Raw genomic sequence first — 15,551 nt, 5'->3', positions numbered from 1 at the left:
CACTTTTAGATCAATCAATGTGGTGTAGTGGTCAGGGGGTTTGGACTGAGGTTGTGAGTTTAAAACCCGCTACTGACACAGTGTGACCATAAGCAAGTCACTTCACCTGTAACCAATTGTATCTCAGATGTTGTAAGTTGCCTTGGATAAAGCTGTCAGCCAAATAATAAGTAGTAATAAGTAATTTACCAACCACTGCACAAGGGTACTCATAACCACAGCTGTTCTTTATGTAATACTTTAGTTTAGGTACTGCAAAAATGCAGCTATTACTCATTTACTCTTGCGTAAAAAGACAAAGGCTTTTTTTGATCTTGTAACATTTGTAAAGTATCAGTAAATGTGTTATTTACCTCTGTGCAGCATGACATACTGACATGACAGTAAAATGACTTGTTAATATGAAGGATTCACATGTTTTATGCCAAATATGTGATCCATATTACTAAACGAGAATGGTAAACCGGATATGGATGCAGGGACCTGCCTGTGGACGCAGGAGACATAGTGCGCAGGCGCCACACAAAGCCCCCCTCCCCAGAGTGAAACGGGAGAGACTACGAACGTGCGCAGGCGCCACACAAAGCCCCCCCCCGCCCCAGAGCAAAACGGGAGAGACTACGAACCGTCTGACATGCCGCAAGCAGGATAAAGCGAGGTCAGAAATAAAAGACAGAGTAGGAAACAAAGTAAAACGGCATAAAGAGGTTAAAGAACGGGGCCAAACACATGGAGAGCAGGTTACAGATGATGAAAACTGGAATGCAACAGCTTCAAAAAAACCTAGGTACGAAACACATGCACAGCGAGGGACAGAATATAAAGGCGGAAACAACGACAGTTAAACGTCCACACCACACAGTGGAGGCAGACCCGGAAGGTGCAGGTGCCTACATCGCGCGTTGGAAGGCACGGGAAAGTACGAAAGGCAAAGGCACCTACACAGCATGGTGAAACCCGACATAATACGGAAGGCGCAGGCGTGGCCGCCATATTGTGAGTGGCACTAATGCGTAGTGAGGGCGCAGGCGTCACCACCATATTGTGCGTGGCACTACTGCTGAGTAAAGTTAAGAATAATGTGCTGCTTGGTGTGCCACACAAACCCCCCCACAGACTATGGAGTCCATGGAGACTACGAACAACATAACCACACAAACAACAGGAGTCAGCGCCCAACCCCAGTGTAAAACGGGACAGAATACGGAGTCGAGAAAGGGTCACAAATCAACTGGAGTACGGAAAGCACCAGACAGTACGCAAACACACTACACATGCATAATCCACGCACCTCTAATAACCCGCAAGCAAAAACACGATATAGTACAGAAACCCCACAAATACGGACTCCACAACATATTTGAATCACATTACAGTGATACAATATTAACAGTGCAACCACACAAGACACAGGCACAACTCCTGATGGGTAATAAGAATAAACGAACACTCCGTATTAAAGGTTTGTCATCCTCACACGTGAAGACTATACAGCATAAGTTAATCATCACATTACAGTCATACATTTTTAACAATTCAACCACAGAAAACGCTACGTATTAACAGTAAGTACAATCCATTATCCATATTACTAACGCTAAACAAGGAAGAACTAATGGAGTTGCGCTCACGCCTCCAAAACAATAGACCAGATACCACTGTTAACGCGACGGGCTATATTATGTCCAAAGAATATTGATGTTGATCACATAAATAACCAAGTCATTGCATTACTTCCTGGAGAAAGCCGCCTCTTTCCAAGTACGGACAAAATTGATTCTGAAGACTACATTGAACATCTTAATTTCCCTTTACAATATCTGGACACTATTAACCCAGCCGGATTGCCACAACACAATCTTAACCTTAAAATCGGAAAAATTGTCATGCTATTAAAAAACCTTAATATTAAACAGGGTTTATGCAACGGTACACGTTTAGTCATCAACACCATGACAAACAATGTTATTGAAGCATATAAATACTCCAATACCAAGGAAAAATCATTCAAGGACAACAAACCATCTTTACTACAAATATTGTATATAAAGAGATATTCCAATAAATCTTTGGGATTTACCATACAATGCGTTCTTTACTTCCTATCCACCGTCTGAAACTGCGGAGGAAAAACAGGCACGGGTTCAAACCGAACAAGCTCAACTGATGGATATACGCCTACAACGCGCGTCTCAAACTGCAGAAGCAGGGCAAGCACGGGATCAAAACAACGCAAACTCCTACAACGCGCGTCTGAAACTATGGCTGACCAGCGGGCACGGGTTCAAAACGCCGGGGGTAGGCGAGCGAAGCGAGCAGGGGGCGGAGCCCCCTTGTATTAAGAGAAATGAGTCTCAGTTAAGTCAACTCAGACTGCTTCAAAGTGAAGTTTTGTTGGCAGGTCACATTGCAGAGATGAATAAACACTTTATTTATGCTTTTTAAGGTTTATGAAGATCCAAAGAAGTATTTGTTAAGGTCTTGTTACATAATAATAAATGAGTAATAGAGTAATAATGAGTAATACCATTATTAAGATTATTATCATTATTATTAAGATATAAAAGATTATTTATATATATTTATACATAATAGTAAATGTGTAATATAGTAACAATGAGTAATACGATTTTTGCAGTACCTATTCTAAAGTGTTATTTATATCAAAAAATCTTGGTACACTATGATCAGACAGAGATATCTGAGAATTAATAATGATGAGAAAAATTCAGACAGAAAAACAGACTGAAAAGTATTATATCTGGATATACAAGACAGACTGACAGAGCAAAATGTCCATGAAGAATTAAGATGAATAAGTCTATACAAAGAGCTTTATTATGTACAATACATTTTAATAACCATATGTATCAATTTCACTTTATGCCTTTATGAATAAGGCATAACCTCTGTTGGGATACAATTCTATAAAAGTTTAATCATTCAATGCATCTTTTTTATATAACATCTCTGTCATCAAGGAACTGACAAAGCAGTAATATTAGTAGACACAATGAATAAAACAACAGAAAAAGTGAAATTACAAGTTGACTCAAGTAGGAAGTAAAGCAAATAAAAACAATAGGCAAATCATCAGATCATCATCATCAAAAAAAAAAATCTGAAACAACGAACAGATATGCTTTGTAGCAAAAACACAAATTACTCAACCCCAAACACAGTTACTTCCTCTGCCACACTGTTCTGAATTCAGCACTGATCATGAATCAACTACTATTGTGCTACCTTGCAGTATCTGGAGTTTATAGTCTTCTAGTCTCCAAACAAAGAGGAAGAAGAAGATTATTTGGACTCCGTTATATCATTACAGAAGGACTTGGATAGCACATAGGCTTGGGCAGATTTGTGACAGATGAAATTTAATGTCAGTAAATGTAAAGTATTACACATAGGAAGTAAAAATGTTAGGTTTGAATACACAATGGACGGTCGGAAAATCGAGAGTACACCTTATGAGAAGGATTTAGGAGTCATAGTGGACTCTAAGCTATCGACTTCCCGAAAGTGTTCAGATGCCATTAAGAAGGCTAACAGAATTTTAGGTTATATAGTACAGTGGTGAGGCCTCATCTGGAGTACTGTGTGCAGTTTTGGTCTCCAGGCTACAAAAAGGACATAGCAGCACTAGAAAAGGTCCAGAGAAGAGCAACTAGGCTGATTCCATGGGTTGAATTATGAGGAAAGATTAAAAGAGCTAAGCCTATACAGTTTAAACAAAAGAAGATTAAGAGGTGACATGATTGAAGTGTTTAAAATTATGAAGGGAATTAGTCCAGTGGATCGAGACTGTTATTATAAAATGAGTTCATCAAGAACACGGGGACACAGATGGAAACTTGTTAAGGGTAAATTTCACACAAACATTAGGAAGTATTTCTTTATACAAAGAACGATAGACACTTGGAATAAGCTACCAAGTAGTGTGGTAGACAGTAAGACTTTAGGGACTTTCAAAACTCGACTTGATGTTTTTTTGTAAGAAATAAGTGGATAGGACTGGCAAACTTTGTTGGGCTGAATGGCCTGTTCTCGTCTAGAGTGTTTTAATGTTCTAAAGTAGCCAGCATTGTGTCACCCTAATGTGAAAGTTAGGGGTTCTTAACTTAACTGAGCTGTGAAAATGATGTCTAGGTACACATGTCTACCCTCTATTATAGCCAGCAGCATGCAGCAGCATTTGAAGCTGCTAAAAGTCAAATACAGTGGAACCTCTAGATACGAGTTTAATTCGTTCCAGCACTGAGCTCATATAGCGAATTTCTCGTATCTAGAACAAACTTCCCCATTGAAAATAATGGAAATCCAGTTAATCCGTTCTGCACCCCCAAAAATATCAACATAAAAATCAATTTTCCTAATAAATAACACTGGTAAATAATATAACTGTAGTTTACCTTTATGAAGAGTCCTGGCTGGCTTGAGGGAGACGATAGGGAGTAAGTAAGTTAATTTCAACGGCCATGGCTTCCTTTTTTTTCTTTGCAGCACTATCTGAGGCAACAATCTTCTTGAGAGGCATCGTGGAATAATTATTTTCACATTAAATGCAAAAAAAACCAATGAAATCACAAGCGCACGCTACAGGAGAACAAGGAACACTGAGTGAGCTGACGGGCGGGCAGCGTCAGCTTGGGTGAATCCCCGAGTCGAGGCGGATCGGGAAACGCGTCACGCATACCCACAGCCTGGCTCGTGGCTCGTTAGGCGAGCCAATGCTCGTATTTAGATCTGAATTGTTCGCTCATACTTTCCTCGTATCTTGAATTTCTCGTATACAGAGGTGATCGTATCTAGAGGTTCCACTGTATAGATATTCTTTATAAGTTATCCCCTGAGACGTCTTACTTTATAGCAACATTTTTTACACTCACAGTCCTTAAAAGAGCTGGGTGGTCTGAATGCAACATTTCCCTTGTACACAACTTCTGCCAGCCCTCACAAATTTTCAAATGCATTTTAATGCCTATGTGCAAATTTATATAAAATGAATACGGGTTTGAGCAATAAGATCTCAAAACACGGTGGTTAGTATCTGGTGGTCAATTCTTCTGATGAAAGACTACCTGAAAAAAAACATATGCCAGCACTTCAACCTCAGAGACCCTTTCTTTCTCCAAGTATTTGTTCATTTGGTGTGCAAGCACATGAAGCAAAAGCAACTATGTGTATTATACCAATGAATCTCCGATTCTGACGTCAGGTCTGAGGAATTGTAGGTAAATAGATTAAGGGTGGGATTCCTGAATTGCTACTTCAAGAGTGAAGTTTTCACATGCCATTTAGTTTCTTTAATTATTTGCACCAATGGCTGTCACCTAGAGCCGAGCTGCTTCATTCCTTAAGGTACCCCTTTTTTCAGACATCATAGGACTTTTTACAGACAGATAGAACATTGTTAATGATTAGGGCATTCCACAAAAATGTTTTCTGTATTTACTGACACACACAGCTTGGTGTCTAACTTAGTCCAAACAACATGTTTTTAAAACTGAAAGTCTTTGGATGGGTTTCAAAATAACAACATGCCTTCACTTATCAAATGCAGTTGGACTTGTACAGTAAGTAGCCTTGTGCAAGGGTCAGCTTTCTCAAATTTCTGAGGGTGCTTGAAATAGGCAAGTTTTGATCACATACTGTATTTTTGCAAAATTGCCAGTAACATTCATTTTGCAGGCAAGCGCAAAATGTGAAGCATATTAAATACATTTTTTGTGGGTTTTAAGGGGAATTTCAGGTGGAAAACAAGAAATACAGTCTTGTTCACTCTTCTGTGTTCTCTTCTGCAACTGTGTAATGCATGTAATTCATAATGCAGTAGCAAAATTGTTTTTATTTATGCCATTCATTCACATCACCATAAAGGAGTGCAGTATGTTTTTTAAAAATGTCACATGTTGAATATTTTTCACACAAAGACAAATCTAAACACATCATCATTAACTTTATGGAGTTTTTGCCACTGGAAAACTAATTACATAGAAAGTTGCTAGTGCTTAGCCACTGAACATCAATTCGTTTCACAAATATTTTATGAACTGAAACATTGAGTTTCACTAAAAATTTACTCATAAAGAATCCGTGGAACTGAACTTAATATACATACTTGACCACATCAAGTTTCACAGAGACACTATGAAGCACTTGCATGCAAAAGTGGCTGTTCAAATCTATAAAAACTCCCCAGTCTTACAGTTGAAGCAGAGACCCTAAATACGTTTAGAAAACATCTCTCTGTTATAAAAAAATCTTGGGAGGGAGACTAGGGAGACGAGATGTGACCTTCTCAGAAGACAATTTGACGTCCTGCGAGAGACTCTTTAATGTCAAGCGAGACAAGGCCGTTAGACAACATTTAAAACAAGTTCACAGACATCTAACCTAGCAGTTCTTGGAATGCTTTTGGCAGACACGTTTCATGTGCTCCCAGCTCTTTAAACAAGGACAAGCAGAACACGCAGCTCGTCAGCAGCAGCAAGCCAGCAGATGATCGGACCATTTCTCCTTAACGTGTGTTCAGCCCCACCCTCCATCCCCTTCACAATGCGAGCGGCAGAGACGCGAAGTGGCAAAAGGACAGCTGCTATACAGGCTTTTAAATGATCGACGCACAACGTGACAAGCAGAACACACAGGTCACCAGCAGCGGCAGCAGAAAGACAGCAGCTAATCCGATGTCATCTCCTTACCGTGTGTTCAGCCGCCCCAACAACACAATTAGTGGTATACGTCCTGCAAGAAAGAGATTTAACCATGCCCGGGGCCGGAAATAATGGACAAGTATTGTTTTTACAAAAGTTTTAAAGTAAAAGTGAAAATAATGCATATGAAGCAATTTCCATGAAAATAACAATCACTTTAAATTGTATAGTATATCTGGAAAAACAAACCCGGGGTGGGCGAGTGAAGCAAGCAGGAGCGGAGCCCCCTAGTATTCACGAAAATTATTCTGGTAAATAATCAAACAGAGGACACAACAATCACCTCACAGTTGTACAAAATCTGCATATTCTATCAAATGCACAAGATTTATCAAACAGAAATATGCTGAAAAGTGTGGTGGCACTCTTAGTAACACTTCTTGATGTCTCAGTCCCTGTCTCTCACTGTTTGATTTCCTCATGTTGAATGCCAGGTTTGTGGAGAAACTGCTGCAATTTTTCTACCCAAGTGATCTTGCTGTCCGGAATGACATAGAATTACAAAGATGGATTAAGGAGATTTTCACAGAAGGCTTCCTTGGTCAAGAGAGTAAAGGTAATCTTTACAGAGATATAAACTTAATTCCTTAATACTTGCTCAGTCTTGATTAATGGAAAAGAAAAAGTCTAAAGCAAGACCATACCATGCAAAAACATTCAAGTACATGTTCCCTGTATTTGATATCTTCCATTAACTGGTTAGGAGCCATGGACAGCAACTAACTTTGGTTGGTCCAAAGAGAAGAAAACTTCTTTACAGGTGAGTAGACTGTTCTTATATAGCTTGACAGACACTTTCATATTTTCACCTCTCAATTCAAACAACAGGCATCAGTTGTATTATAAGACATGTCTTAGAAAGGATCAAGGGAATTTAAAAAATGGGGAGTCTCAAAAGCCTGCCATCTCCAGTGTTACTGGCTTTAATGGCTGTCTTAACTTTGACAGTCTCTCACCTGTACAGGAACCAAAGTGGTATAAATATAAGTAATATTGCTTGCTGGAAGCAGACATTCTTGAGGCTTCTCAGTCTTCAGATTGGTGGACAATCAACACATTGTTTAACTCTTTCAACCCATGGCACTACTCTGATAAAAAAAACTAGTGTGGTGGCTTTATTGGAGAACTTTTTCTCCTGAGCCTATGAAGTTAAAAATAAGTTCTTGTTCATGAACTCAAAAATAACAAAACAATACAGTGCACTCTAATAGGAAAAGAAAGATGTACAGTACTAGACAATAGTACAAGACAAAAATAAACATGCTGAAAAAAAACGGGAAGCAGCAAATGCCTCGGTGAAGAATTCTAAATGTAGCATCTGGCTCTTTAATAGCTCAAATGCTGAACACAACTATGCTAGCTTTCCTTTTTAGTCTTCTCATTTTCTTGTTGAGATTTTTCTCTTTATATTTTCAAAAACTTTTATAAGCATGGATATCAGAAACCATGCACAGTATCTTACCAACAAAACTGGTAATTCACTGTTTATTGTATTCATTCTCTGCTTGTCATTAAAGCAAAAAAAAAGCACAAAAGCTTAACAAATTAGTATCAAGAGCAGACTCTTCAGCTTAACTCATATTGAAACTCCCTATACATACAACATTTGCAAAATGTCATCAAAAAGAAATTTGAAGGGTCCCAAAATACACTCAACTTTATCATTTAATAATTCCTTGCTGATATAGCTATATTATCATGAAAATTTACCTGTACTTTATATAGCTGTTTTATAGCACCCTGTGTGTACAGCATTACCTGTATTTGGACATTTGCTTCCAGGAAAGAGACTTACTATCCTGGCATAAGCAGACCAAATGTTGTTTTCAGACGTGAGCTATACCTGTCCCACTAACCAGAGCAGGTGCCCACTTACTGCACTGCTACTTTTTCAAAACACCTTTTCTTAGCCGCTAACCCATGTGGGAATAAGGAAGTCTTGCATATCAGCTGCTCTTAACACTACACCTTGAGTGTATTCTCTTGGAAGTTGCTCTGTTACTGTTAACAAAGTTGTTTTGTATTTGTATTAGATATATTTACTTTATAGCGCCCTATGTTTACAACTTTACCTGCACATGGACTGCTGCTTGAAACAAAGATACTTAATGGCTTGGATCTAACAGATCAAATGGTTGTCTTAAGACCTGACCTGAATTTGTGCCAATCATGAAAGCAGATGCCCGCTCATTGCACTACTTCCAATTGAAGGCGTCCCTTCTCAGCCGCTCAAACCTGTGGGAATATGGCAATCACCCACATTCTCAAACAGTATACCTTGACCCAATAAAACAATATAAAATCAACATTTATATAAAGCAGAAAAAACAAACAACAACAAGAGGTGAAAATATATTTGAAAAGAGTCTTATTGAAAAACAATTATGGTGAAGATGAGTCTTTTCAAGTCTGCATTAATAGTTTCTTAGGATTTTTTGCATTGAGGTATTTATCCAGAAAACATTTTGGGGAAAACGGAAGTTTTGTCTAGGTGATGATCTTCTCTCATCTGTTCTTTTTTTCTCTTTTTGTAGCTAGCATTTCCAGAAAATTTAAAGGGCTCTCTTCATGTAGATTTAACAACGATTACATGATGATCATCAATCTTAAAACCAGTGTTTTCTTTCTCAGGCTGATTGTCTATTTTGAAATTGATTACTCCAACCTGAAAAAATAAGTTTCTAAACAATAAAAATTCAGTCAATACCTAGCAGTTTAGAGTCTTTAGAGTCCTGGTGCTTCCTGACTTGCTATATGGTTGCGCTATTCAGTGACCTGAGGCGAAGACTGGATGCTTTTGGTACTGTGTCTCTTTGGCGAATCCTTGGGTACCGTTTGTTTGATTTTGTGTAGAATGAGTGGTTGCTCATGGAGTCACGAATGAGGCACATTAACTGGCTTGTGAGGGAGTGTCAGTTACGGAACTACAGCCGAAGGTGATCCAGCTCACAGGATCCTCATTATTGAGGACTGGAGTGGTTGGGCCAGGCCAAGGGGACTCAATCATAACACCTGGCTGCAGCAGATAGAGGGTCATTTCTGGAAGGTGGGACTGGACTGCATGTCTGCCTGGGGGGTTGCCAACCAGGATGCAGAGCTGTTTCATTGTGTGGTGGGTGCGACAATGCACTGTACCAGTGCATGCTCCCCAACCTGACCTGACTATCAGTTTGCACTAATATCAGTTAAAAGAGGCAAATAATAAAAGGATGAACATGTATAATTATGGCTTTGTACAACATTTAGGTATATTTGAGATGACATTCAGAGTTTAAATAAGTGTGCTGATGAATTTTGAATACTGTAGGTGGCAAATACAGAATATTTATGATTGCTTTGTAACACTGATTCCAATTGACAAACCTTTCTCTAGTCAGTGCGCTCCCTTTCTTAAAGATATTACTAAAACCAGTGACTCCCAGTTTCACTGCAATTATTTTTATTTACTGTGTGACTGTGTTTCATTAGACATACTGACCTTTTTTTCTTTTGTAAACTATACCAATATTGACATAACTACTACATACTTTGTGTAGTAATTTTAATTTTTCATTTTTCTTAAAATACTATGTTTTTTTATTTTTCCTGTGTATATATAGTACATAATGCCTACAAACCCTGCAGTTATCCCATGTTACTCAGAATGGTTCAGATTTACAGGTTTTGTGCTAATATCAGCAAATATGGTTCACATCATTCATTATTGTAGGCCCCATGTTTCAATCTGAAATTGTTTTTATTCTATCAGTATGTGGATTTTCCTTTGCATCTCTTTACAGATTTTAAAAATGAAAAAGATATACAGTACTGATGAATCTTGTTTTTGATATATGTTGGTCTCCATTTCAGCCTGATTTTTCTTTCTTAGCAAACCCAATAGTTTTAAAGTGGACAAAACCATAATGACACTTTCAGGAAATCCATTATTAAATATGTTGTCAAATTTGCTTTTATTTTTTTTTTTTGGCAGCCTAAGTATTAAGAATATAAACTATCTTAACAACTTGTAAGAATTAACAGTAAAATTATTGGTTTGCAGCAGTCCTGTGCCACTGAGCTGTATTACAAACAGGTTAGAAAGAAGGCTGACTCAGTTCTGTCACCCTCTTTTCTTTGAATTTCAGATGTTGCCATCAGGTAACAGATTTAGGTTTCCAAAGGTTAAGAGCAACAAATTCTAAGGAACTCCTTTATTCCTAGAGATATCATCATTTTGAATTCTGTTACTTGTAGGGATGCTGCTAAATTCTAAATTTCTGAATTATTATTATTGTGGAGTGCTAAAGGTAATAATTAATCTTTGTGATAATCTTGTGTGTGTTTACTTTGATATCACTGATTGTCAGTTGTTGTATCTTTGCTTATTTTCTTGTATCTGTGTAACAATATCTTATGTGTTTTCACTTTTCTGATGTGACAAGTCTAGCAAAATGACACTTTTATTGGCTAACTGAATAGATTACAATATGCAAGCTTTCGAGTTCAGTTAGCCAATAAAAGGTGTCATTTTGCTTGACTTCTCATTGCATCCATAATAGCTAACACGGTACAACACCCTACCACTACTTTTCTGCTGCAAACACATTTTCCTTCAAGATAATACAAGTCTTCCTATCCTAACCCTTGCCTATATCACAATCACCTTCCAGTAGTCATTAGACCAATGTTTATTTATTTTTTTATCCTAACAGTAGCTGAAAATAACACCTAGTGGAAAAGAGCATTAAAATGCATTTCAACATTGCAATAGTGAGTATTTTCTGGGAAGCTTTGAAGCGTGTGCTATAGTAGAGTTCAGTATGAGCGTGTCAGAAATAATACACTAATGCCACAGTTTCCACAGACTTTTTGTAGATGACAGGAATTCTACTTTAGCTCACTCTGCTGCTAAATTATTTTAAAAACCTAACTGAGAGCTAGAGAGTGTTAGTTTAAGATATCACACATTCTGGTAAACAAAATGATTTAAATAAAGATTTCTTCCTTTCCCAATTCAGTATTTTTTTCTTTTCTTGTGCAGGATTTCCCCAATCATTCAAAACAACAGCAGAGGTCGTCAAGTTTGTTACGATGGTTATCTTCACCTGCTCAGCGCAGCATGCTGCTGTTAACTTCTCCCAGGTCTGTCTGACTTGGTTTCTTTTACTTTAATATATCATTTGATCACAAGTGTCGAAATGTATTTTGTGGCCACTATTCCCTGCATAAATAAAGAGTCTTTAAGTCAGTTCTGTAACTAATTAGCAGCCCGTCCTGAAGAATAACTACAATTATGTAAACAGCCACCAATTATCTCAAAGAGTAGATCATTAATGTGATCAACACACACTTCACATTCCACTTTTAATCCAGTTTTACTTGTAAGATTTCTACTGGGAATATGCCACCGTATTCTCAACAATTGTTTGCAGTTCCTCCCCTAGAATTCCTGGCTTGCAGGCCATTCAGAACATATAGCAACATGTCCTTCATCCTTTGCCTGGTGGCCATTTCTTCTTCACCTAATATGGGAGAAATTCTGGGGGCATTCTAACTGCATACTCAAGCCAAGTTATCTGGCTCCTCTCAATTATGAGAAGCTGCTTTTCTACGACATTGAGGTAGTCCAGCATTTGTGAACTTCTCATTCTGTATCTAAGATTTAACCCTTCAGTCCTTTACAGGAACCTTATTTTAGCTGCTTATATTTGAAATTTCATTCTTTCAGGCACTACTCAGAGCTCAAATCAATCAGACTTAGAATAATTGATGACTGATTACAAGGGCTTTTATTTTTAACACGATGAACCTGTAACAAGATATGTTGCAATAGTTTTCTTAATTTCTTTTGAATACTAAGAGATAATATGAAAAAGTGAAAAAAGAAAAACTTAAAGGGCCAAGTTAGCAACTAAGCAAAACAGACAGATGTGTATCAATTAGCTGCATGGAATTTAATGGGATTATTATAAGAAATATTATCTAAAAATGCATTATTTCCAGTAACTTGTCTGTGCATCATGATTACTAAGGCTGCACCTTTCCAATTTGTTAAATTACATAATAACTTTTATAAGAGAAGTCAAGTTATTGATACTTCTATCATAAGTGTTAGAGGTCTTCAGAGCGGAAATATGAATCTGCATAGGTGCAAAGATAGATGGATATAATAAAAGTATAAAGTTATATAAGAATTACACCTTACTCTTAGATCTGAAGCTCTTTTCCAACTTGTCTTCTGACTTTTCAGCTGGACTATAATATTTGGATGCCAAACTGTCCTGCCACAATGGGAAAACCCCTTCCAAAAGTCAAAGGGGCACTTCAGATGGAGGACATCCTCAGCTACTTACCTGACGTCAATGCCACCTGCTCTGTTCTCCTCACTCTCTCCCTGCTGTCTTCTCCATCAAAGGATTTTGTAAGTATTTCCCAGTTTAGACTTTGCACATTCAATGATTAGGTTCCTGACAAAATAAATGCAACACATTAGTCTCACTCAGTAATGTGACAGACCACATCTTTGAAATTATAAAGTATATCTGACACTTTTTCCAGCATTCCATTAGACAGTGATCTGAAATGTTTCTGTTTGTTTCATGGATTTCGTTTGGTTCCCAAAACTAACACTTATTCCCTAATTTTTCCTGGAACTCTGTGACCACCATCATTGTATGCTCCAAAAGCTTGTCACTCAAAATGGCTGTACCAGGTAGCTTCCTTGTGGCCACCATAATCCACAGCACAAAATCCAAAAAGGGGCCTTTAAAAAGTTTGATTTATTAGGTATAAATAAGCAAAAGAAAGGAAAAGTAAACACACAAAAGGATAGGATACATAATGAAAAATTTTAAAGCAATTAAAAGTAAATAGTAAGGAAACTCTGGCTGAAACACTTGACCTAACTATACAGGTTTGAACTTTGCCTGAAAAATGGAATGGCTTTTCCATAGGCCAACTGTCCAAAATACTTTGGAGAACTGGATAAATGTTGCTGTTACCACACAAGCAATCTCTTTTTCAACCCACACTCTGGCCACCTAAACTTCATGTCATGTTCCACCTCTATCTACCTTGGAGATACTTCCAGAATAATTCCTAAAACTATTTTCCCATAGAAGTCACTATAGCAGCTTCAAGTATGTGTTTACTCTTGAGCACTTAATGTAAAACTAAAAACAGATCTCTGCAAAATGTTCTAAGTTAATTACAAATATAAAATACAAAATAATAGATCACATAAGTATTCATCACTTTTCATATGACATACCTAAATCAATGTAGATCTCCTGTCAGTTAATTATAGTGTAGAAATAAGGAGACAAAACTGCACATAAAGGTTTGGGGTTTTCCGGCCCCGTATACTGTACAGAATTTGCAAAAGAATTATACAGTCCAGAGTACATTCAAATCCACTACTACTGAACGACAAGATGGCGTAATGGGGGAACATTTTTAGAGGGTACCGGAAATAAACAGAGGAATGTTGGGTAATGAGTTGTGGTGCATTCTGAGATCCTGATGTCATCAGAGGGAAGGATGATGCGGAAGTGGAGGAACGGGAGGCGGCTCAGGGTGTCGGCGTTTCCTTCTTTCTGGGAAAATAGAGAGAAAAAGGTTAGTTGCCTGTCCGTCCCGTATGGTTTTCGGTTTTCGTGCTATGTCCCGGGTCGTTCTGCGACTCCCCATGCGCGCGTGCGTGACAGGGCCCCCCCCTCAGCCCAGCCCCATCGGGGCGGGCGGACCGGACCGAGAGGTCGTGAACCCGGGAGAGGGCGTCGGCATTGGCCTGAAGGTTACCTCGCCTATAAGTGACGGTAAACTTGTAAGGCTGAAGGTCCAAAAACCACCTGGTGACCCGGGGATTCGACTCCTTATGCAACACCATCCACTGGAGGGCGGCATGGTCCGTTACTAGGGTGAACTCCCGGCCCAGCAGGTAGTACCTCAGATGTGTAACCGCCCACTTGATGGCCAGGGCTTCCCTCTCCACTGCCGCATACCTGGTCTCCCGGTCTAACAGTTTCCGGCTCAGGTAGAAGACGGGGTGCTCATCGCCATCGATGCTTTGGTTCAGGACTGCTCCCAGGCCTGTGTCTGAAGCATCAGTCTGGAGAAGAAATGGAAGAGAAAAATCAGGCGTTTTTAATATAGGTGCCAAGGTTAGGGCCGCTTTTAAGTCACGGAATTCCCGTTCTGCTGTCGGATCCCATACCACGTACAATGGAGCCCCCTTCCTTGTTAAGTTAGTCAAGGGTGCTGCCCTTTCAGAGAAGTGGGGTACAAACCGGCGGTAATACCCCGCCAGCCCTAAGAAAGCCTGCACCTGTCTCTTGGTATTCGGACGGGGCCATTCCAAGATGTCTTTAATTTTGGAGCATTGTGGCTTCACCTGACCTCGCCCCACTAGGTAGCCTAAATATTTGGCCTCTTTCAACCCGAATAAACATTTGCGGGGGTTTATACGAAGACCGGCTTTCGCTAGTGTGGCTAGGACAGCATACACCTGCACTATATGTTCCTCCCAGGTGCCGGAATAGATGACGACATCATCCAGATAGGTGGCACAATAGGACTGGTGGGGCCGTAGCACTCTGTCTACCAGACGTTGGAAGGTTCCTGGTGCCCCGTGCAGCCCGAATGGGAGAACCTTATAGTGCCAATGTCCACTAGGGGTACTGAAGGCGGTTTTCTCCTTTGCGGATGCCGTTAAGGGAATTTGCCAGTACCCTTTGGTCATGTCAAGAGTAGTCAAGTATTGGGCCGTACCCAAACGCTCAATAAGGTCATCTATCCGGGGCATAGGGTAGGCATCGAATTTGGAGACCTGATTCAGATGTCTAAAGTCATTAC

The 15,551-nt window shown here is 39.1% G+C and overlaps 1 protein-coding gene across 1 annotated transcript in view; it reads left to right on the top strand.

Moving 5' to 3' along the window:
• The window catches only part of zgc:152891 (uncharacterized protein LOC767741 homolog), a 79,889-nt gene that overhangs the window by 56,541 nt on the left and 7,797 nt on the right, over window positions 1–15,551 (top strand). Inside the window, exons 12-14 of the mRNA XM_028798233.2 lie at window positions 7,154–7,275; window positions 11,740–11,840; window positions 12,949–13,119. Of these exons, the coding sequence (XP_028654066.1) occupies window positions 7,154–7,275; window positions 11,740–11,840; window positions 12,949–13,119 (394 nt within the window). The remainder of the gene's footprint in view (window positions 1–7,153; window positions 7,276–11,739; window positions 11,841–12,948; window positions 13,120–15,551) is intronic.

Source organism: Erpetoichthys calabaricus, chromosome 3 (genome assembly GCF_900747795.2).
Source record: "Erpetoichthys calabaricus chromosome 3, fErpCal1.3, whole genome shotgun sequence".
NCBI lineage: Eukaryota > Metazoa > Chordata > Cladistia > Polypteriformes > Polypteridae > Erpetoichthys > Erpetoichthys calabaricus.
The sequence above is the reverse complement of the archived record's forward strand: the minus strand, read 5'-3'. Positions and strand labels throughout refer to the sequence as shown.